This window comes from Somniosus microcephalus, chromosome 17 (assembly GCF_052327205.1).
Source record: "Somniosus microcephalus isolate GS21.2 chromosome 17, FLI_Smic_1.0, whole genome shotgun sequence".
In the NCBI taxonomy this organism is placed as follows: Eukaryota; Metazoa; Chordata; class Chondrichthyes; order Squaliformes; family Somniosidae; genus Somniosus; species Somniosus microcephalus.
Window position 1 is genome coordinate 3,302,529 of NC_141003.1, and position 24,289 is coordinate 3,326,817.

Consider the following 24,289-nt stretch of genomic DNA (forward strand, 5'->3'; position numbering starts at 1 on the left):
TGGGGTGATTGGCTTGACTTGCGCTGCTTGCGCTTGCTCCCGGCAAAGAGACTCGAGGTGTTCGGCGCCTTCCCGGATGCTTCTCCTCCACTTTGTGTAGTCTTGGGCCAGGGATTCCCAGGTGTCGGTGGGGATGTTGCACTTTTTCAAGGAAACTTTGAGGGTGTCCTTGAAGCATTTCCTCTGCCCACCTGGGGCTCTCTTGCCATGTCGGAGCTCCGAGTAGAGCGCTTGTTTTGGGAGTCTTGTATCGGGCGTGCGGACAATGTGACCCGTCCATCGGAGCTGATCGAGCGTGGTCAAAGCTTCGATGCATCCGTAAGACAAAGGTCCTCTACCAACCTGCCCCTGCCACACAGTACTGCCCCCCGATTATCAAAATCCACAAGGCCTTGGACAATGTGGACCACTTTTCATACCTCAGGAGCCTACTGTCAACAAGGGCAGACGTCGATGACGAAGTCCAACACCGCCTTCGGTCGCCCGAGGAAGAGGTAGCAAGTACCTTGTACCTGTTGGACAAGGTCCAAGGCTGAGGCTCCTCCATCACTACATCCTGGGTCCCCATACTTTCCTGACTCGTGGTCACACCCTCCTATCCCTGACCACTGACGAACTCTAAAGTACTACTTAACCTAAAGGGTGCCTCCTGGAACAAAGTGTCCAGGTAACTCTCCCCCTCCCTGATGCATCGCAATGTCTGCAGCTCGGACTCCAGCTCAACAATTCTGAGCCGAAGTCCCTCGAGTTGCAGACACTTACTGCAGATGTAGATGCTCAGGATCGCGATGCTCTGCACAAACTCTCACATGTGAAAGGCTTAGAGGGTGCGGAATTTTTAAAGTGCATCCAGGAGAGCTTTTTGAGCCAGCATGTAGAAAGTCCTACAAGAGAGGGGGCGGTACTGGACCTAATTCTAGAGAATGTAACCGGGCAAGTGGTAGAAGTGTCAGTAGGAGAGCATTTTGGTGACAGTGACCATGATTTGGTGAGATTTAAGGTAGTCATGGAAAAGGACAAAGATGGACCAGAAATAAAGGTTCTAAATTGGGAGAAGGACGATTTTAATATGATAAGGCAGGATCTGGCCAAAGTGGACTGGGATCAGCTACATGTAGGAAAGTCCACATCAGAGCAGTGGGAGTCATTCATAAGAACATAAGAAATAGGAGCAGGAGTAGGCCAATCGGCCCCTCGAGCCTGCTCCGCCATTCAATAAGATCATGGCTGATCTGATCCTAACCGCCAATCTACTATCACTGAACCATCTCCTGAATCTAACAGAATTAGACACACGAAATAGGAGCAGGATCAGGCTACATGGCCCCTGGGCCCGCTCCGCTACCCACAGGGCCATGACCGATCCGAACCTAGACTCATGTCCAAATTCCTGCCCGTTCCCCGTAACCCTTTATTCCCTTTACTTCGAGGAAACTGTCTATTTCTGTTTTAAATTTATGTAATGATGTAGCTTCTACAGCTTTTTGGGGCAGCATATTCCATGGACCTACCACCCTCTGAGTGAAGTAGTTCCTCCTCATCTCAGTTTTGAAAGAGCAGCCCCTTATTCTAAGACTATGCCCCCTAGTTCTAGTTTCACCCATCATCGGGAACATCCTCCCCGCATCCACCCGATCCAACCCCTTCACAATCTTATATGTTTCAATAAGATCGCCTCTCATTCTTCTGAACTCCAATGAGTAGAGTCCCAATCTACTCAACCTCTCCTCATATGTCCATCCCCTCATCCCCGGGATTAACCGAGTGAACCTTCTTTGTACTGACTCGAGAGCAAGTCAGAAAGGAAATAGAGAGACTACAACACCAACATGTTCCTGTAAAGGTCAAGGGTGGAACCAACAAGTCCAGGGAACCCTGGATGTCAAGGGATATACAAGAATAGATTAGGGAAAAAAGGGAGGCTTTCAGCAGATACAAAGGACTAAAAACAGTGGAAGCCCTAGAGGAGTATAGAAAGTGCAGGGGGGTACTTAAAAAAGAAATTAGGAGAGCGAAGAGGGGGCATGAAAAAACATTGGCGGGCAAAATAAAGGAAAATCCCATGGTGTTTTATCTGTATATTAAGGGCAAGAGGATAACCAGGGAAAGAGAGGGCCCAATAGAGACCAAAGTGGCAATCTGTGTGTAGAGCCGGCAGATGTAGGTGAGGTCTTAAATGAATATTTTGCATCTGTGTTCACTATGGAGAAGGACGATGTGGACATAGAAATCAGGCAGGGGGATTGTGATATACTTGAACAAATTAGCATTGAGAGGGAGGAGGTACTAGCGGTTTTAGCGGGCTTAAAAGTGGATAAATCCCCAGGCCCAGATGAGATGTATCCCAGGCTGCTGTGTGAGGCAAGGGAGGAGATTGCAGGGGCTCTGACACAAATTTTCAGAACCTCTCTGGCCACAGGGGAGGTGCCAGAGGACTGGAGAACAGCTAACGTAGTACCATTATTCAAGAAGGGTAGTAGGGATAAACCAGGGAATTACAGGCCAGTGAGCCTAACATCAGTGGTAGGGAAATTATTGGAAAAAATTCTGAGGGACAGAATTAGTCTCCACTTGGAGAGGCAAGGATTAATCAAGGATAGTCAGCATAGCTTTGTCAGGGGGAGATCATGTCTAACCAATTTGATTGAATTAATCGAGGGGGTGACTAGGTGTGTGGATGAGGGTAGTGCAGTTGATGTAGTCTACATGGACTTCAGTAAGGCTTTTGACAAAGTTCTGCATGGGACAAGAAGGTAAGAGCACATTGGATCCAAAATTGGCTTAGTGGTAGGAGGCAGAGGGTGATGGCCGAAGGTTGTTTTTGTGACTGGAAGCCTGTGTCCAGTGGTGTACCGCAGGGATCGGTGCTGGGTCCTTTGCTGTTTGTAGCGTACATTAATGATTTAGATATGAATGTAGGAGGTATGATCAGTAAGTTCGCAGATGACACGTAAATTGGTGGGGTGGTAAATAGCGAGGAGGGAAGCCTCAGGCTACAGGACGATATAGATGGGTTGGTTAGATGGGCAGAACAGTGGCAAATGGAATTTAACCCTGAAAAGTGTGAGGTGATACATTTTGGGAGGACTAACAAGGCAAGGGAATACACAATGAATGGTAGGACCCTAGGAAGGACAGAGGATCAGAGGGACCTTTGTGTGCATGTACATAGATCCCTGAAGGCAGCAGGACAGGTAGATAAGGTGGTTAAGAAGGCATATGGGATACTTGCCTTCATTAGCCGAGGCATAGAATTATAAGCTTATGATGGAGCTGTACAAAATGCTAGTTAGGCCACAGCTGGAATACTGTGTGCAATTCTGGTCACCACACTATAGGAAGGATGTGATTGCTTTGGAGAAGGTGCAGAGGAGATTCACCAGGATGTTACCTGGGCTGGAGCGCTTCAGCTATGAAGAGAGACTGGACAGGCTGGGGTTGTTTTCCTTGGAGCAGAGAAGGCTGAGGGGGGACCTGATTGAGGTGTACAAAATTATGAGGGGCGTAGATAGGGTAGATAGAAAGGAACTTTTCCCCTTAGTAGAGGGGTCAATAACCAGGGGGCATAGTTTCAAGGTAAGGGGCAGGAGGTTTAGAGGGGATTTGAGGAAAAACCTTTTCACCCAGAGGGTGGTTGGAATCTGGAACTCACTGCCTGAAAGGGTGGTAGAGGCAGGAACCCTCACAACATTCAAGAAGCATTTGGATGAGCACTTGAAACGCCATAGCATACAAGGCTACGGACCAAGTGCTGGAAAATGGGATTAGATTAGACAGGGCTTGATGGCCGGCGCCGACACGATAGGCCGAAGGGCCTCTTTCTGTGCTGTATAACTCTGTGACTATGTTGCAGTTACGACACACCACTTGCCCTGCCATCTCTAACCTTGTTTTATTTATTAATTAATTAGTTAAAAGCTTTTATTCAATCGATATTTTAGTTTTATTGTTTGATTATTTTATTTAGTTTAAGTTATTAATTTAATAAGTACTAGCAAGTTACAATTTCTCAGCTCTTAATTTAAACCCCTTCCCTAACAGAGAGAGCAAAAACGAGCTGTAACACTCACCAACCAATCACCTACCTGCTCTCCTGTGACGTCACTCTTCAATGTTTGTGAATCGGTGCCTCACTGCTGCCGCTGCTTTAATTCAGGTCCACTCTCGGGCCGCTCTTTATCCTCTCGCCGCTGCCGCTGCTTTAATTCAGGTCCACTCTCGGGCCGCTCTTTATCCTCTCGCCGCTGCCGCTGCTTTAATTCAGGTCCACTCTCGGGCCGCTCTTTATCCTCTCGCCGCTGCCGCTGCTTTAATTCAGCTCCGCTCTCGGGCCGCTCTTTATCCTCTCGCCGCTGCCGCTGCTTTAATTCAGCTCCGCTCTCGGGCCGCTCTTTATCCTCTCGCCGCTGCCGCTGCTTTAATTCAGCTCCGCTCTCGGGCCGCTCTTTATCCTCTCGCCGCTGCCGCTGCTTTAATTCAGCTCCACTCTCGGGCCGCTCTTTATCCTCTCGCCTCTGCCGCGGCTTTAATTCAGGTCCACTCTCGGGCCGCTCTTTATCCTCTCGCCGCTGCCGCTGCTTTAATTCAGGTCCACTCTCGGGCCGCTCTTTATCCTCTCGCCGCTGCCGCTGCTTTAATTCAGGTCCACTCTCGGGCCGCTCTTTATCCTCTCGCCGCTGCCGCTGCTTTAATTCAGGTCCACTCTCGGGCCGCTCTTTATCCTCCCACCGCTGCCGCTGCTTTAATTCAGGTCCACTCTCGGGCCGCTCTTTATCCTCTCGCCGCTGCCGCTGCTTTAATTCAGCTCCGCTCTCGGGCCGCTCTCTATCCTCTCGTCGCTGCCGCTGTCCTATGACATGAGACCCAAACACAGATCTTACGGTGCTATTCTATCAATCTGGGCTGGTATAACTCTGCCCTTGTATTAGCAGTTCACGGACATTCAATCTGTCTTTCTCCAGCCACAAGCAATTTACTGCAAGGATGTGCTGGATATTGAGCAGTTCTCCACAGTGAAAGGGGTGCAACTGGAGCCTGCGGACAATGTCTTTTACGCCAGATTTGCCACGGGGTCTGTCTCCATCCCCTGGCAGAATGAGGTAACTAAAGTCCAGTGCCACCTTGGCAATGTCTAGCCCGAGTGTTCAGTCACAGCTCATCTCAGAATCCAGTGTCCTCGCTCCCTAGTGTCTACAGTGAGCACAACGCAACACTCGAACCCCCTCATATTAGACAGTCACCCCCACCCTCAGTCCCACAGCATTTACACTCCCCACCCTCAGTCACACAGCATTTACACTCCCCACCCTCAGTCCCACAGCAATTACACTCCCCACCCTCAGTCCCACAGCATTTACACTCCCCACCCTCAGTCCCACAGCATTTACACTCCCCACCCTCAGTCCCACAGCAATTACACTCCCCACCCTCAGTCCCACAGCATTTACACTCCCCACCCTCAGTCCCACAGCAATTACACTCCCCACCCTCAGTCCCACAGCAATTACACTCCCCACCCTCAGTCCCACAGCATTTACACTCCCCACCCTCAGTCCCACAGCAATTACACTCCCCACCCTCAGTCCCACAGCATTTACACTCCCCACCCTCAGTCCCACAGCATTTACACTCCCCACCCTCAGTCCCACAGCAATTACACTCCCCACCCTCAGTCCCACAGCATTTACACTCCCCACCCTCAGTCCCACAGCAATTACACTCCCCACCCTCAGTCCCACAGCAATTACACTCCCCACCCTCAGTCCCACAGCATTTACACTCCCCACCCTCAGTCTCACAGCATTTACACACTCCTCACCCTCAGTCTCACAGCATTTACACTCCTCACCCTCAGTCCCACAGCATTTACACTCCCCACCCTCAGTCCCACAGCATTTACACACTCCTCACCCTCAGTCTCACAGCATTTACACTCCCCACCCTCAGTCCCACAGCATTTACACTCCCCACCCTCAGTCTCACAGCATTTACACTCCCCACCCTCAGTCTCACAGCATTTACACTCCCCACCCTCAGTCTCACAGCATTTACACACTCCTCACCCTCAGTCTCACAGCATTTACACACCTCACCCTCAGTCCCTCAGCATTTACACTCCCCACCCTCAGTCCCACAGCATTTACACTCCCCACCCTCAGTCCCACAGCATTTACACTCCTCACCCTCAGTCCCACAGCATTTACACTCCTCACCCTCAGTCCCACAGCATTTACACACTCCCCACCCTCAGTCCCACAGCATTTACACTCCTCACGCTCAGTCCCTCAGCATTTACACTCCTCACCCTCAGTCCCACAGCATTTACACTCCCCACCCTCAGTCCCACAGCATTTACACTCCCCACCCTCAGTCCCACAGCATTTACACTCCCCACCCTCAGTCTCACAGCATTTACACACTCCTCACCCTCAGTCCCACAGCCTCCTCACCCTCAGTCCCACAGCATTTACACTCCTCACCCTCAGTCCCACAGCATTTACACTCCCCACCCTCAGTCCCACAGCATTTACACTCCCCACCCTCAGTCCCACAGCATTTACACTCCCCACCCTCAGTCCCTCAGCCTCCTCACCCTCAGTCCCACAGCATTTACACTCCTCACCCTCAGTCCCACAGCATTTACACTCCCCACCCTCAGTCCCACAGCATTTACACTCCCCACCCTCAGTCCCACAGCATTTACACTCCCCACCCTCAGTCTCACAGCATTTACACACTCCTCACCCTCAGTCCCACAGCATTTACACACCTCACCCTCAGTCCCTCAGCATTTACACTCCCCACCCTCAGTCCCACAGCATTTACACTCCTCACCCTCAGTCCCACAGCATTTACACACTCCTCACCTCAGTCCCACAGCATTTACACTCCTCACCCTCAGTCCCACAGCATTTACACACTCCTCACCCTCAGTCCCACAGCATTTACACTCCCCACCCTCAGTCCCACAGCATTTACACTCCTCACCCTCAGTCCCACAGCATTTACACTCCTCACCCTCAGTCCCACAGCATTTACACTCCTCACCCTCAGTCCCACAGCATTTACACTCCCCACCCTCAGTCCCACAGCATTTACACTCCCCACCCTCAGTCCCACAGCATTTACACTCCCCACCCTCAGTCCCACAGCATTTACACTCCCCACCCTCAGTCCCACAGCATTTACACTCCCCACCCTCAGTCCCACAGCATTTACACACTCCCCACCCTCAGTCCCACAGCATTTACACTCCCCACCCTCAGTCCCTCAGCCTCCTCACCCTCAGTCCCACAGCATTTACACTCCTCACCCTCAGTCCCACAGCATTTACACTCCCCACCCTCAGTCCCACAGCATTTACACTCCCCACCCTCAGTCCCACAGCATTTACACTCCCCACCCTCAGTCTCACAGCATTTACACACTCCTCACCCTCAGTCCCACAGCATTTACACACCTCACCCTCAGTCCCTCAGCATTTACACTCCCCACCCTCAGTCCCACAGCATTTACACTCCTCACCCTCAGTCCCACAGCATTTACACACTCCTCACCTCAGTCCCACAGCATTTACACTCCTCACCCTCAGTCCCACAGCATTTACACACTCCTCACCCTCAGTCCCACAGCATTTACACTCCCCACCCTCAGTCCCACAGCATTTACACTCCTCACCCTCAGTCCCACAGCATTTACACTCCTCACCCTCAGTCCCACAGCATTTACACTCCTCACCCTCAGTCCCACAGCATTTACACTCCCCACCCTCAGTCCCACAGCATTTACACTCCCCACCCTCAGTCCCACAGCATTTACACTCCCCACCCTCAGTCCCACAGCATTTACACTCCCCACCCTCAGTCCCACAGCATTTACACTCCCCACCCTCAGTCCCACAGCATTTACACACTCCCCACCCTCAGTCCCACAGCATTTACACTCCTCACCCTCAGTCCCACAGCATTGACACACTCCTCACCCTCAGTCCCACAGCATTTACACACTCTCCTCACCCTCAGTCCCACAGCATTGACACACTCCTCACCCTCAGTCCCACAGCATTTACACACTCTCCTCACCCTCAGTCCCACAGCATTTACACACTCCTCACCCTCAGTCCCACAGCATTTACACACTCCCCACCCTCAGTCCCACAGCATTGACACACTCCTCACCCTCAGTCCCACAGCATTTACACTCCCCACCCTCAGTCCCACAGCATTTACACACTCTCCTCACCCTCAGTCCCACAGCATTTACACTCCTCACCCTCAGTCCCACAGCATTTACACTCCTCACCCTCAGTCCCTCAGCCTCCCCACCCTCAGTCCCACAGCATTTACACTCCCCACCCTCAGTCCCACAGCATTTACACACTCCCCACCCTCAGTCCCACAGCATTTACACTCCTCACCCTCAGTCCCACAGCATTTACACACTCTCCTCACCCTCAGTCCCACAGCATTGACACACTCCTCACCCTCAGTCCCACAGCATTTACACACTCTCCTCACCCTCAGTCCCACAGCATTTACACACTCCCCACCCTCAGTCCCACAGCATTGACACACTCCTCACCCTCAGTCCCACAGCATTTACACTCCCCACCCTCAGTCCCACAGCATTTACACACTCCTCACCCTCAGTCCCACAGCATTTACACTCCTCACCCTCAGTCCCACAGCATTTACACACTCCTCACCCTCAGTCCCACAGCATTTACACTCCCCACCCTCAGTCCCACAGCATTCACACTCCCCACCCTCAGTCCCACAGCATTTACACTCCCCACCCTCAGTCCCACAGCATTTACACTCCCCACCCTCAGTCCCACAGCATTCACACTCCCCACCCTCAGTCCCACAGCATTTACACACTCTCCTCACCCTCAGTCCCACAGCATTTACACTCCTCACCCTCAGTCCCACAGCATTTACACTCCTCACCCTCAGTCCCACAGCATTTACACTCCTCACCCTCAGTCCCACAGCATTTACACTCCCCACCCTCAGTCCCACAGCATTTACACTCCCCACCCTCAGTCCCACAGCATTTACACACTCCCCACCCTCAGTCCCACAGCATTTACACACTCTCCTCACCCTCAGTCCCACAGCATTTACACTCCCCACCCTCAGTCCCACAGCATTTACACTCCCCACCCTCAGTCCCACAGCATTTACACTCCTCACCCTCAGTCCCACAGCATTTACACACTCCCCACCCTCAGTCCCACAGCATTTACACTCCTCACCCTCAGTCCCACAGCATTTACACTCCCCACCCTCAGTCCCACAGCATTTACACTCCTCACCCTCAGTCCCACAGCATTTACACACTCCTCACCCTCAGTCCCACAGCATTTACACTCCTCACCCTCAGTCCCACAGCATTTACACTCCTCACCCTCAGTCCCAGAGCATTTACACTCCTCACCCTCAGTCCCACAGCATTTACACTCCCCACCCTCAGTCCCACAGCATTTACACTCCCCACCCTCAGTCCCACAGCATTGACACACTCCTCACCCTCAGTCCCACAGCATTTACACACTCCTCACCCTCAGTCCCACAGCATTTACACACTCCTCACCCTCAGTCCCACAGCATTTACACTCCTCACCCTCAGTCCCACAGCATTTACACTCCTCACCCTCAGTCCCACTGCATTTACACACTCTCCTCACCCTCAGTCCCACAGCATTTACACTCCTCACCCTCAGTCCCACAGCATTTACACTCCTCACCCTCAGTCCCACAGCATTTACACACTCTCCTCACCCTCAGTCCCACAGCATTTACACTCCTCACCCTCAGTCCCACAGCATTTACACACTCCCCACCCTCAGTCCCACAGCATTTACTCTCCTCACCCTCAGTCCCACAGCATTTACACACACTCCTCACCCTCAGTCCCACAGCATTTACACTCCCCACCCTCAGTCCCACAGCATTTACTCTCCTCACCCTCAGTCCCACAGCATTTACACTCCTCACCCTCAGTCCCACAGCATTTACACTCCCCACCCTCAGTCCCACAGCATTTACACTCCCCACCCTCAGTCCCACAGCATTTACACTCCTCACCCTCAGTCCCACAGCATTTACACTCCTCACCCTCAGTCCCACAGTATTTACACTCCTCACCCTCAGTCCCACAGCATTTACACACCTCACCCTCAGTCCCACAGCATTTACACTCCCCACCCTCAGTCCCACAGCATTTACACTCCTCACCCTCAGTCCCACAGCATTTACACACTCCTCACCCTCAGTCCCACAGCATTTACACACTCCCCCGATACGATGTTGATGTTCTCATTGTTTCTTGTTTGTGTTGGTTTTCAGATGATCGAGACTGAATGTTTCAGTGAGCTGAACGTGTTTGAGAGCGACGGCACATTACCCCCAGACCTGGACTGGAAGGGGCAGCTGGAGCCTCAGCCCAAGAAGGGGCTGCTGCAGCGACTGTTTAGCCGACGGGTAAGCCTGAGCTGCCGGCAGTGCTGAGTGCAGGACGAGGACAGTACCCGAGGAGCTCAGGCACTGTTAGCTGTGTTTTAAATAAGCAGAAAATGCAGTCAAATTCTGGGAATGGAGGAGCACCTCCCTCTGCAGTTAGCACAGCATTGTGGGACATTTCATTCAACTCCGAGCAACCCCCTCACCCTCCCCCTCCTCCCCTCACCCCCCTCCTCCCCCTCGCCCTACCCCTCCCCCTCCTCCCCTCACCCCCTCCTCGCCCTACCCCTCCCCCTCCTCTCCTCCCCCTCGCCCTACCCCTCCCCCTCCTCCCCTCACCCCCCTCCTCCCCCTCGCCCTACCCCTCCCCCTCCTCCCCTCAACCCCTCCTCCCCCTCGCCCTACCCCTCCCCCTCCTCCCCTCACCCCCCTCCTCGCCCTACCCCTCCCCCTCCTCTCCTCCCCCTCGCCCTACCCCTCCCCCTCCTCCCCTCACCCCCCTCCGCCCCCTCGCCCTACCCCTCCCCCTCCTCCCCTCACCCCCCTCCTCCCCCTCGCCCTACCCCTCCCCCCTCCTCCCCCTCGCCCTACCCCTCCCCCTCCTCCCCTCGCCCTCCCCCTCCTCCCCTCACCCCCCCCTCGCCCTACCCCTCCCCCTCCTCTCCTCCCCCTCGCCCTACCCCTCCCTCTCCTCTCCTCCCCCTCGCCCTACCCCTCCCCCTCCTCCCCTCACCCCCTCCTCACCCTACCCCTCCCCCTCCTCCCCTCACCCCCCTCCTCACCCTCGCCCTACCCCTCCCCCTCGCCCTACCCCGCCCCCTCCTCCCCTCACCCCCCTCCTCCCCCTCGCCCTACCCCCCTCCTCCCCTCACCCCCTCCTCCCCCTCGCCCTACCCCTCCCCCTCCTCCCCTCACCCCCTCCTCCCCCTTGCCCTACCCCTCCCCCTCACCCCCCTCCTCCCCCTCGCCCTACCCCTCCCCCTCCTCCCCTCACCCCCTCCTCCCCCTTGCCCTACCCCTCCCCCTCACCCCCCTCCTCCCCCTCGCCCTCCCCCTCCTACCCTCCCCCCCTCCTCACCCTACCCCTCCCCTTCCTCCCCTCGCCCTACCCCACACTCCCCTCCCCTCCTCCTCTCGCCCTCCCCCTCGCTCCCGAAACCCTCTCCCCTCGCTCCCCACACCCTCCCCTCGCCCTACCCCTCACTCCCCACTCCCCTCCCCCTCGCTCCCCACACCTTCCCCTCGCTCCCCACACCCTCCCCCTCCTCCTCTCGCCCTACCCCTCACTCCCCTCCCCCTCACTCCCCACACCCTCCCTCTCCCCCTCCTCCTCCCCCCACCCTCCCTTCGTCCTACCCCTCACTCCCCTCACCCTCCCCCCTCCTCCCCCTCACTCCCCACACCCCCTTCCACCCCTCCCCTCCTTCCCCCGCCCTGATCTCATTGAATGGCAGAGCAGGTTCGAGGGGCCAAGTGACCTACTCCTGCTCCTATCTTCTATGTTTCTCTCCCCCCTCTCCTCACTCTCTCCCCCTCCCACTCTCACCCACCCCCTCCCCTTCACCTCCCCCATGCCCCCCTTTGCCTCACCCACCCCCTCCCTTGCCCGCTCTCCCCAATCACGCCCTCCCCCCTCTGTTAGGGTGTGAGGCCCAAGGGCACGATGCTACGACCCTGGGGAAAGGCTGACCTTACCCCGAGAATCTCGGTTAATCTCAGTCAGTCTCTGAACAGTTGACATTGAAGAAATGGATAGTAAGTTTGAGGCTATGATCTGAGCACAGCGAGGAGTGTGCACAGTATCACCAGCTCTCGTCCTGCTCTCCTCCATTTCGTGCCTGAGCTCATCTCATTCTCTTTCCGCAGAAATGAGCTGCCATTATGGGATGGCCTATGTGCAAGCTGATAATCCCACAATCAAGCTTTTGGTGAATGACTCGCTCAATAAACCAGCAATGTGTACCGTGAGGAGACCACGCAGTCCACTGCTGATCGCTGTAACTAGCAACAGGTCCATGTTACTAACCTACGCTGCTGATCATTGTAACTAGCAACAGGTCCATGTTACTAACCTACACTGCTGATCATTGTAACTAGCAACAGGTCCATGTTACTAACCTACACTGCTGATCATTGTAACTAGCAACAGGTCCATGTTACTAACCTACGCTGCTGATCATTGTAACTAGCAACAGGTCCATGTTACTAACCTACACTGCTGATCATTGTAACTAGCAACAGGTCCATGTTACTAACCTACACTGCTGATCACTGTAACCAGCAACAGGTCCATGTTACTAACCTACACTGCTGATCACTGTAACTAGCAACAGGTCCATGTTACTAACCTACATTGCTGATCATTGTAACTAGCAACAGGTCCATGTTACTAACCTACACTGCTGATCATTGTAACTAGCAACAGGTCCATGTTACTAACCTACACTGCTGATCATTGTAACTAGCAACAGGTCCACGTTACTAACCTACACTGCTGATCACTGTAACTAGCAACAGGTCCACGTTACTAACCTACACTGCTGATCACTGTAACTAGCAACAGGTCCATGTTACTAACCTACACTGCTGATCATTGTAACTAGCAACAGGTCCATGTTACTAACCTACACTGCTGATCACTGTAACTAGCAACAGGTCCATGTTACTAACCTACACTGCTGATCATTGTAACTAGCAACAGGTCCAACAACACTAACCTACACCGCTTACTGTTGTAACCAACTACTGTAGCTAGTGAGAGGTTCACTGTCACTAACCTGTACTGCTCATCACTGTAACTAACCATTTTAACAAGCGAGAGGTCCACTGTCACTAACCTGTACTGCTCATCACTGTAACTAACCATTTTAACTAGCGAGAGGTCCACTGTAACTAACCATTTTAACTAGCGAGAGGTCCACTGTCACTAACCTGTACTGCTCATCACTGTAACTAACCATTTTAACTAGCGAGAGGTCCACTGTCACTAACCTGTTCTGCTCATCACTGTAACTAACCATTTTAACTAGTGAGAGGTCCACTGTCACTAACCTGTTCTGCTATTCACTGTAACTAACCATTTTAACTAGTGAGAGGTCCACTGTCACTAACCTGTTCTGCTCATCACTGTAACTAACCATTTTAACCAGCGAGAGGTCCACTGTCACTAACCTGTACTGCTCATCACAGTAACTAACCATTTTAACCAGCGAGAGGTCCACTGTCACTAACCTGTTCTGCTCATCACTGTAACTAACCATTTTAACTAGTGAGAGGTCCACTGTCACTAACCTGTTCTGCTCATCACTGTAACTAACCATTTTAACCAGCGAGAGGTCCACTGTCACTAACCTGTACTGCTCATCACTGTAACTAACCATTTTAACCAGCGAGAGGTCCACTGTCACTAACCTGTTCTGCTCATCACTGTAACTAACCATTTTAACCAGCGAGAGGTCCACTGTCACTAACCTGTACTGCTCATCACTGTAACTAACCATTTTAACTAGCGAGAGGTCCACTGTCACTAACCTGTACTGCTGATCACTGTCACTAGTGGGTGTAAGGAGTCTGAGCTCTCTCTCCAATCTACTCTACTCGCTTCGGTAACAACCGAGAGCTTCGAATGTGAAGTGTCATGTGTCACATTGTGAGAGACGGGGAGCGGGATTGGGAATATCCGGTCAGTGGGGGGGATTGGGAATATCCGGTCAGTGAGGGGGATTGATGGGAATATCCAGTCACTGAGAGGGATTGATGGGAATATCCGGTCAGTGGGGGGGATTGGTGGGAATATCTGGTCAGTGAGGGGGATTGATGGGAATATCCGGTCAGTGAGAGGGATTGATGGGAATATCCGGTCAGTGAGGGGGATTGATGGGAACATCCAGTCAGTGAGGGGGTTGATGGGAATATCCGGTCAGTGAGGGGAATTGATGGGAATATTCGGTCACTGAGAAGGATTGGGAATATCCAGTCAGTGAGAGGGATTCATGGGAATATCCAGTCAGTGTGGGGGATTGATGGGAATATCCGGTCAGTGAGGGGGATTGATGGGAATATCCGGTCAGTGAGAGGGATTGATGGGAATATCCGGTCAGTGAGGGGGATTGATGGGAATATCCGGTCAGTGAGGGGGATTGATGGGAATATCCGGTCAGTGAGGGGGATTGATGGGAATATCCAGTCACTGAGAGGGATTGATGGGAATATCCGGTCAGTGAGGGGGATTGATGGGAATATCCGGTCAGTGAGGGGGATTGATGGGAATATCCGGTCAGTGAGAGGGATTGATGGGAATATCCGGTCAGTGAGGGGGATTGATGGGAATATCCGGTCAGTGAGGGGGATTGATGGGAATATCCAGTCACTGAGAGGGATTGATGGGAATATCCGGTCAGTGAGGGGGATTGATGGGAATATCCGGTCAGTGAGGGGGATTGATGGGAATATCCGGTCACTGAGGGGGATTGATGGGAATATCCAGTCACTGAGAGGGATTGATGGGAATATCCGGTCAGTGAGGGGGTTGATGGGAATATCCGGTCAGTGAGAGGGATTGATGGGAATATCCAGTCAGTGAGGGGGATTGATGGGAATATTCGGTCACTGAGAAGGATTGGGAATATCCAGTCAGTGAGAGGGATTCATGGGAATATCCGGTCAGTGTGGGGGATTGATGGGAATATCCAGTCAGTGAGGGGGATTGATGGGAATGTCCGGTCAGTGAGAGGGATTGATGGGAATATCCGGTCAGTGAGAGGGATTGATGGGAATATCCAGTCAGTGAGAGGGATTGATGGTAATATCCGGTCAGTGAGGGGGATTGATGGGAATATCCGGTCAGTGTGGGGGATTGATGGGAATATCCAGTCAGTGAGGGGGATTGATGGGAATGTCCGGTCAGTGAGAGGGATTGATGGGAATATCCGGTCAGTGAGGGCGGTTGATGGGAATATCCGGTCAGTGAGGGGGATTGATGGGAATATCCAGTCAGTGAGAGGGATTGATGGGAATATCCAGTCAGTGAGGGGGATTGATGGTAATATCCGGTCAGTGAGGGGGATTGATGGGAATATCCGGTCAGTGAGGGGGATTGATGGTAATATCCGGTCAGTGAGGGCGGTTGATGGGAATATCCGGTCAGTGAGGGGGATTGATGGGAATATCCGGTCAGTGAGGGGGATTGATGGGAATATCCGGTCAGTGAGGGGGATTGATGGGAATATCCGGTCAGTGAGGGGGATTGATGGGAATATCTGGTCAGTGAGGGGGATTGATGGGAAGTGACTCAGTTTAACAATGGAGGCCGTTGTCTGCGGTGTTGCGGGATTTAATGAAGTGACTATTTCTTTTCGGACGAGAGGCTGGGGCAGACCAGATTAACCAATCATGTCAACTCATGGTTAGAGATCATTATCACAAAAATGGCAGACGGAATTTCTAGTTCCACTCCGTCCCCAAATGAGACATGTTGTGGAGAGGTTATTGTGTAAACACTGCCCCTCGAATTCCCCACTGGCTGAGATGTGTACGCTGTTGTGCGGTACACAGCCCGGGCCTGTATATCTGTCCCCTCATTGAGGTGTGTTTTCTGTTGTGTATCTGTGCTCTAGCCTCGTGTTTGTGCCTCTGTTTGAATCGGTCTGATTTTCTAAGGCCTGGCTTTGCTTTGCTCCCACCTGCCCTTGCTCTCTCTCAGGTCTGCTGTGGAAATTGCCAGAACAGTGAGGAGGAACCATCGAACCTTTGACCCAGAACCGCCTCGGGAGCCGTTCCATGGACCATTCTGAGCCAGAGGATACAACTTATTTACAATTTTGCACATATTTGTACATTTATTATATAAATATCAGGATGTATATTTTAATCACAGGCTTGAATGTACAATATTATTACCTGCGCAGAGTATGATTATAATCTCCCATTACAGCCAAACCCTGTCATTGAGACACTGGGCTAGATTTTCGTGGAGCCGTCAGGCGGGGTTTCAGGCGTGTGGGGGGGGCGGGGGGGGGAAATCCCGAATTTGGGTGGTCCCGACACCATCCCGCCCAAAACCCTGCCCCACGTAAGTTTCAGGGGCGCAGGGTACCCGCCCCGCACTGGGACCTGCTGAAACCAGGCGGGAAGGGATTAGTGCCAATTAACTGCCTGTTAACAGGTAGTTAACAGGCAGTTTTTAGCCTAATCCCTATTTTGAGGGGTTTCGTGTGGGTTTCCCGACGGCTCCAAACCACGCCAGGTTAGAGGAGTCGGGCCGTCGGGTTGAAGGAGTTGGAGGGGTCGCGATGTTGGCGCTCAGGTGAGTGATGGGTGCATGAGTGTAAAGGTAAGTGTGTTTGGTGTGTCTAAAGTGTGTAAAGAACTTTTACTTACCTGTACTTACCTTCACAGCCTTTCTTCCTGTAGCCGTCGGGAGCGCATCACTCAGCCGGAACTGAAAGCTGAATGGCTGCAATCTGTCAAAAGTGACAGCCTTCAGCTTTGAGTGCCGATGTGAGTTCTAACTGAGTCTGTGCAGAATGACTCATGTCAGAACTCAGACTGTCAGTGTTTGACAGCTTCAAACAGCTGTCAAGCGCTGATATTTCATCTGTCAAGAACTCTTGACAGATGAAATTGCAGTCTGTGACATCACCTGTTGCCGGGTGGCCCTTAATTGGCCTGCTGAGCCCGTTGGGTGGGCTCAACAAGGTCAATCAAGGGAAAATCGTGCGGATTGGCCGGACGTCGAAGTAGGCGGGTCAAAAACCCGAAAGGGGAAGTCCCGCCTTCTTCCCGACAGGTTCGGGAAATTCTACCCCACTGTCTCATTACAGTCAGAAGGGCAGTACTGAGTGAGCGTTACACTGTTGGCGGGGCAGTACTGAGGGAGCGCCGCACTGTCAGAGCGGCAGTACTGAGGGAGCGCCACATTGTCGGAGGGGCAATACTGAGGGAGCGCTGCCCTGTTGGAGGGGCAGTACTGAGGGAGCACTACACTGTCGGAGGGGTAGTACTGAGGGAGCGCCGCACTGTCGGAAGGGCAGTACTGATGGAATGCCGCACTGTCAGAGGGGCAATATTGAGGGACCATTGCACTGTTGGAGGGGCAGTACTGAATGTGAGCCGCACTGTTGGAGGGGCAGTACTGAGGGAGCGCCGCACTGTCGGAGGAGCAATATTGAGGGAGCATCGCACTGTCGGAGAGGCAGTACTGAGGGAGCGTCACACTGTCAGAAGGGCAGTACTGAGGGAGCGCTGCACTGTCGGAGCGGCAGTACTGAGGGAGCGCCGCACTGTCGGAGGGGCAATACTGAGGGAGCGCCGCCCTGTTGGAGGGGCAGTACTGAGGGAGCGCCGCATTGTCGGAGGGGCAGTACTGAGTGTGAGCCGCACTGTCGGAGCGGCAGTACTGAGGGAGCGCCGCACTGTCGGAGCGGCAGTACTGAGGGAGCGCCGCACTGTCGGAGGGGCAGTACTGAGGGAGCGCCGCACTGCCGGAGTGGCAGTACTGAGGGAGCGCCGCACTGTCGGAGGGGCAGTACTGAGTGTGAGCTGCACTGTCGGAGGGACAGTACAGTACTGAGGTAGCACCGTACTGTCGGAGGGACAATGAGTGCAATACCTTTGCAGGCTCTCTCCACCGCTCCTCATGAACTGTTTGTGACTATCTGAGAGGTGCGGAAGTCCATTGTGCTGAGGGCAGTGTGATGGAGACAGACTGACACAGACTGCAGCAAGAACCTGATCAACAGCCGCCACTCTATCAACGCTTTATTTCAAAGTACAAATTAACAAAATTAGAATTGGACACAGTACTAAACAATAGCAAAGCAGGAGTGAGACTGGCAGTGGGGGGTGGGTGGGGGCTGTCGGTTGACAGGCCCCCTGACACCAGGGCAGGAGCCAGTCTTCTGAGAAATGTGCAGAGGAATATCGGGTGGAGAACAGGATTGGGCTCCACCTCAAAGGCTATATTGGATTGGAAGGGGTGCAGCACAGATTCACCAGAATGATACCGGGGATAAAAGGGTTAAATTATGAGGACAGGTTGCACAGACTGGGCTTGTAGTCCATTGAATGCAGAAGATTAAGGGACGATCTAATTGAGGTCACCAACCTCCCTTTTCTCTCAAGTCCTTGAATGTGTTGTGCCTCCCAAATCCGTGCCCACATTCCCACAACTCCAGGTTTCACCCTACTGCAACACTGAAACAGCCCTTCTCAAAGTAACAGCTGTCATCGTGACTGTGACCATGATAAACTGTCCTTCCTCATACTGCTCGACTTGTCTGCAGCCTTTGACACGGTTGACCACACCATCCTTCTCCAACGCCTCTCCACCGTCGTCCAGCTGGGTGGGACTGCATTCGCCTGCTTCCATTCTTATCTATCTAATCGTAGCCAAAGAACGAGGGTGGAACCACACTTTAGGAAGGATGTCAAAGCCTTAGAGAGGGTGCAGAAGAGATTTACTGGAATGGCACCAGGGATGAGGGATATCAGTTCTGTGTAGAGACTGGAGAAGCTGGAGTTGTTCTCCTTGGAACAGAGAAGGTTAAGAGGAGATTTGATCGAGGTGTTCACAATCAGGAATGAGAGAGCGGGTAGTGGCAGTGCCTGTGGGACTGTACCCCAGTTCCAGATTTCCACTACCCTTTGTGTGAAGAAGTGCTTCCTGACAACACCCCTGAACAGCTGAGCTCTAAAGGTTTTGCCCCATTGTTCTGGACTCCCCTCACCAGAGGAAACAGTTTCTCTCTATCTATCCCATCAAATCCATTAATCATCTTCAGCACCTCAATTAGATTACCCCTTAATCTTCTAAACTCAAGGGAATGCACGCCTCCTCTGTGCAACCTGTCCTCAGAATTGAACCCTTTAAGTACCCTTGCTGTGGGAGGGATTTACTGGATATCTCGGTCTGGTGAATTCTCTGTGCCGAGAGAGAGGATCCCATTAAAGTTGGTCCTGATGATTGCATAGAGTTTTCACAAAGAGAAGTCATTTCATTCCTGAGGTCTTGTTCCCTTGATGCCGATATTCCCTCCTGAATACCTGGAATGTGTCTGTGTGTTGCTGAGGGTTAACGTGTTAGCGTGTGAAGGCTTGGAATGTGTGTCTGTTGTGTGTTAGTGTGTGTCATGGCCTGGAATGTATGTCTGTTGCTGGGTGTTAGCGTGTTAACATGTGTCACTGCCTGGAATGTGTTGCTGTGTGTTAGCGTGTGTCACGGCCTGGAACGTGTGTTTGTGTTGCTGCGTGTTAGTGTGCATCACGGCAGCGACAGCTCACGGCAGCGACGAGAGCTGCTCCCCTCCCAGACCCGTCTTCAGACAGCAGGAACTCGACTCTGCACATTGGAGCCAAAACTTTCACCGTTTCCTGGACAATCCGGGAAAAACTATCAAGAGAAACCAGAGTCAGACGGGGGAAACCAGCTCGGGTCACTCCGCGTCCCCTTAAACCAGAGTCAGACGCGGAAAACCAGCTCGGGCCACTCCGTGTCCCCTTAAACCAGAGTCGAACCAGCCACACCAGCCTGGGTCACTCTGTGTCCCTTTAAACCAGAGTCAGATGGGGAAACCAGCCCGGGTCACTCCGCGTCCCCTTAAACCAGAGTCAGACGGGGAAAAACAGCTCGGGCCACTCCACGTCCCCTTAAACCAGAGTCAGACGGGGAAAAACAGCTCGGGCCACTCCACGTCCCCTTAAACCAGAGTCGAACCAGCCCGGGTCACTCCGCGTCCCCTTAAACCAGAGTCAGACGGGGAAACCAGCTCGGGTCACTCCGCGTCCCCTTAAACCAGAGTCAGACGCGGAAAACCAGCTTGGGCCACTCCGTGTCCCCTTAAACCAGAGTCGAACCAGCCACACCAGCCTGGGTCACTCCGCGTCCCCTTGAACCAGAGTCAGACGGGGGAAACCAGCTCGGGTCACTCTGCGTCCCCTTAAACCAGAGTCAGACGGGGAAAACCAGCCCGGGACACTCTGCGTCCCCTTAAACCAGAGTCAGACTGGGAATACCAGCCTGGGACAGTCCGTGTCCCCTTAAACCAGAGTCAGACTGGGAATACCAGCCTGAGACAGTCCGTGTCCCCTTAAACCAGAGTCAGACAGGGAAAACCAGCCTGGGAGACTCCGCATCCCCTTAAACCAGAATCAGATGGGGAAAACCAGCCCGGGACAGCCTGTGTCCCCTTAAACCAGAGTCAGATGGGGAAAGCAGCTCGGGTCACTCCGCGTCCCCTTGAACCAGAGTCAGACGGGGGAAACCAGCTCGGGTCACTCCGCGTCCCCTTAAACCAGAGTCAGACAGGGGAAACCAGCTCGGGTCACTCCGCGTCCCCTTAAACCAGAGTCAGACGCGAAAAACCAGCTCGGGCCACTCCGTGTCCCCTTAAACCAGAGTCGAACCAGCCCGGGTCACACTGTGTCCCTTTAAACCAGAGTCAGATGGGGAAACCAGCTCGGGTCACTCCACGTACCCTTAAACCAGAGTCAGACGGGGAAAAACAGCTCGGGCCACTCCACGTCCCCTTAAACCAGAGTCGAACCAGCCCGGGTCACTCCGCGTCCCCTTAAACCAGAGTCAGACGGGGAAACCAGCTCGGGTCACTCCGCGTCCCCTTAAACCAGAGTCAGATGCGGAAAACCAGCTTGGGCCACTCCGTGTCCCCTTAAACCAGAGTCGAACCAGCCACACCAGCCTGGGTCACTCCGCGTCCCCTTGAACCAGAGTCAGACGGGGGAAACCAGCTCGGGTCACTCTGCGTCCCCTTAAACCAGAGTCAGACGGGGGAAAAACAGCCCGGGACACTCTGCGTCCCCTTAAACCAGAGTCAGACTGGGAATACCAGCCTGGGACAGTCCGTGTCCCCTTAAACCAGAGTCAGACAGGGAAAACCAGCCTGGGAGACTCCACGTCCCCTTAAACCAGAATCAGACGGGGAAAACCAGCCCGGGACAGCCTGTGTCCCCTTGAACCAGAGTCAGACAGAAGAAACCAGCTCGGGTCACTCCGCGTCCCCTTGAACCAGAGTCAGACGGAAGAAACCAGCTCGGGTCACTCCGCGTCCCCTTGAACCAGAGTCAGACGGGGGAAACCAGCTCGGGTCACTCCACGTCCCCTTAAACCAGAGTCAGACGGGGGAAACCAGCTTGGGTCACTCCGCGTCCCCTTGAACCAGAGTCAGACGGGGGAAACCAGCCCGGGTCACTCCGTGTCCCCTTAAACCAGAGTCGAACCAGCCACACCAGCTCGGGTCACTCCACGTCCCCTTAAACCAGAGTCAGACGGGGGAAACCAGCTCGGGTCACTCCGCGTCCCCTTGAACCAGAGTCAGACGGGGGAAACCAGCTCGGGTCACTCCGCGTCCCCTTGAACCAGAGTCAGACGCGGAAAACTAGCTCGGGCCACTCTGTGTCCCCTTAAACCAGAGTCGAACCAGCCACACCAGCCTGGGTCACTCCGCGTCCCCTTGAACGAGAGTCAGGCGGGGGAAACCAGCTCGGGTCACTCCGTGTCCCCTTGAACCAGAGTCAGACGCGAAAAACCAGCTCGGGCCACTCCCTGTCCCCTTAAACCAGAGTTGAACCAGCCACACCAGCCCAGGTCACTCTGTGTCCCTTTAAACCAGAATCAGATGGGGAAACCAGCCCGGGTCACTCCGCGTCCCCTTAAACCAGAGTCAGACGGGGAAAAACAGCTCGGCCACTCCACGTCCCCTTAAACCAGAGTCGAACCAGCCCGGGTCACTCCGCGTCCCCTTAAACCAGAGTCAGACGGGGGAAACCAGCTCGGGTCACTCCGCGTCCCCTTAAACCAGACTCAGATGGGGGAAACCAGCTCGGGTCACTCCGCGTCCCCTTAAACCAGAGTCAGACGCGGAAAACCAGCTCGGGCCACTCCGTGTCCCCTTAAACCAGAGTCGAACCAGCCACACCAGCCTGGGTCACTCTGTGTCCCTTTAAACCAGAGTCAGATGGGGAAACCAGCCCGGGTCACTCCGCGTCCCCTTAAACCAGAGTCAGACGGGGAAAAACAGCTCGGGCCACTCCACGTCCCCTTAAACCAGAGTCGAACCAGCCCGGGTCACTCCGCGTCCCCTTAAACCAGAGTCAGACGGGGAAACCAGCTCGGGCCACTCCGCGTCCCCTTAAACCAGAGTCAGACGCGGAAAACCAGCTTGGGCCACTCCGTGTCCCCTTAAACCAGAGTCGAACCAGCCACACCAGCCTGGGTCACTCCGCGTCCCCTTGAACCAGAGTCAGATGGGGGAAACCAGCTCGGGTCACTCTGCGTCCCCTTAAACCAGAGTCAGACGGGGAAAACCAGCCCGGGACACTCTGCGTCCCCTTAAACCAGAGTCAGACTGGGAATACCAGCCTGGGACAGTCCGTGTCCCCTTAAACCAGAGTCAGACTGGGAATACCAGCCTGAGACAGTCCGTGTCCCCTTAAACCAGAGTCAGACAGGGAAAACCAGCCTGGGAGACTCCGCATCCCCTTAAACCAGAATCAGACGGGGAAAACCAGCCCGGGACAGCCTGTGTCCCCTTAAACCAGAGTCAGATGGGGAAAGCAGCTCGGGTCACTCCGCATCCCCTTGAACCAGAGTCAGACGGGGGAAACCAGCTCGGGTCACTCCGCGTCCCCTTAAACCAGAGTCAGACGGGGGAAACCAGCTCGGGTCACTCCGCGTCCCCTTAAACCAGAGTCAGACGCGAAAAACCAGCTCGGGCCACTCCGTGTCCCCTTAAACCAGAGTCGAACCAGCCACACCAGCCCGGGTCACACTGTGTCCCTTTAAACCAGAGTCAGATGGGGAAACCAGCTCGGGTCACTCCACGGACCCTTAAACCAGAGTCAGACGGGGAAAAACAGCTCGGGCCACTCCACGTCCCCTTAAACCAGAGTCGAACCAGCCCGGGTCACTCCGCGTCCCCTTAAACCAGAGTCAGACGGGGAAACCAGCTCGGGTCACTCCGCGTCCCCTTAAACCAGAGTCAGATGCGGAAAACCAGCTTGGGCCACTCCGTGTCCCCTTAAACCAGAGTCGAACCAGCCACACCAGCCTGGGTCACTCCGCGTCCCCTTGAACCAGAGTCGAACCAGCCACACCAGCCTGGGTCACTCCGCGTCCCCTTGAACCAGAGTCAGACGGGGGAAACCAGCTCGGGTCACTCTGCGTCCCCTTAAACCAGAGTCAGACGGGGAAAACCAGCCCGGGTCACTCTGCGTCCCCTTAAACCAGAGTCAGACGCGGAAAACCAGCTTGGGCCACTCCGTGTCCCCTTAAACCAGAGTCGAACCAGCCACACCAGCCTGGGTCACTCCGCGTCCCCTTGAACCAGAGTCAGACGGGGGAAACCAGCTCGGGTCACTCTGCGTCCCCTTAAACCAGAGTCAGACGGGGAAAACCAGCCCGGGACACTCTGCGTCCCCTTAAACCAGAGTCAGACTGGGAATACCAGCCTGGGACAGTCCGTGTCCCCTTAAACCAGAGTCAGACTGGGAATACCAGCCTGAGACAGTCCGTGTCCCCTTAAACCAGAGTCAGACAGGGAAAACCAGCCTGGGAGACTCCGCATCCCCTTAAACCAGAATCAGATGGGGAAAACCAGCCCGGGACAGCCTGTGTCCCCTTAAACCAGAGTCAGATGGGGAAAGCAGCTCGGGTCACTCCGCGTCCCCTTGAACCAGAGTCAGACGGGGGAAACCAGCTCGGGTCACTCCGCGTCCCCTTAAACCAGAGTCAGACAGGGGAAACCAGCTCGGGTCACTCCGCGTCCCCTTAAACCAGAGTCAGACGCGAAAAACCAGCTCGGGCCACTCCGTGT

The 24,289-nt window shown here is 54.0% G+C and overlaps 1 protein-coding gene and 1 pseudogene across 1 annotated transcript in view; one reads left to right on the forward strand and one right to left on the reverse strand.

The window, feature by feature from the left end:
• Nucleotides 1-16,332, forward strand: part of LOC147105449 (G protein-coupled receptor kinase 6-like) — a 134,478-nt gene extending 118,146 nt beyond the window's left edge. The window contains exons 8-10 of the mRNA XM_086010905.1: nucleotides 4,962-5,099; nucleotides 10,350-10,484; nucleotides 16,165-16,332. Coding sequence (XP_085867031.1) covers nucleotides 4,962-5,099; nucleotides 10,350-10,484; nucleotides 16,165-16,215 — 324 coding nt within the window. The 3' untranslated portion in view covers nucleotides 16,216-16,332. The remainder of the gene's footprint in view (nucleotides 1-4,961; nucleotides 5,100-10,349; nucleotides 10,485-16,164) is intronic.
• A 1,878-nt stretch (nucleotides 16,333-18,210) lies between these two features.
• Nucleotides 18,211-24,289, reverse strand: part of LOC147105450 (hexokinase-1-like) — a 104,255-nt pseudogene continuing 98,176 nt past the window's right edge.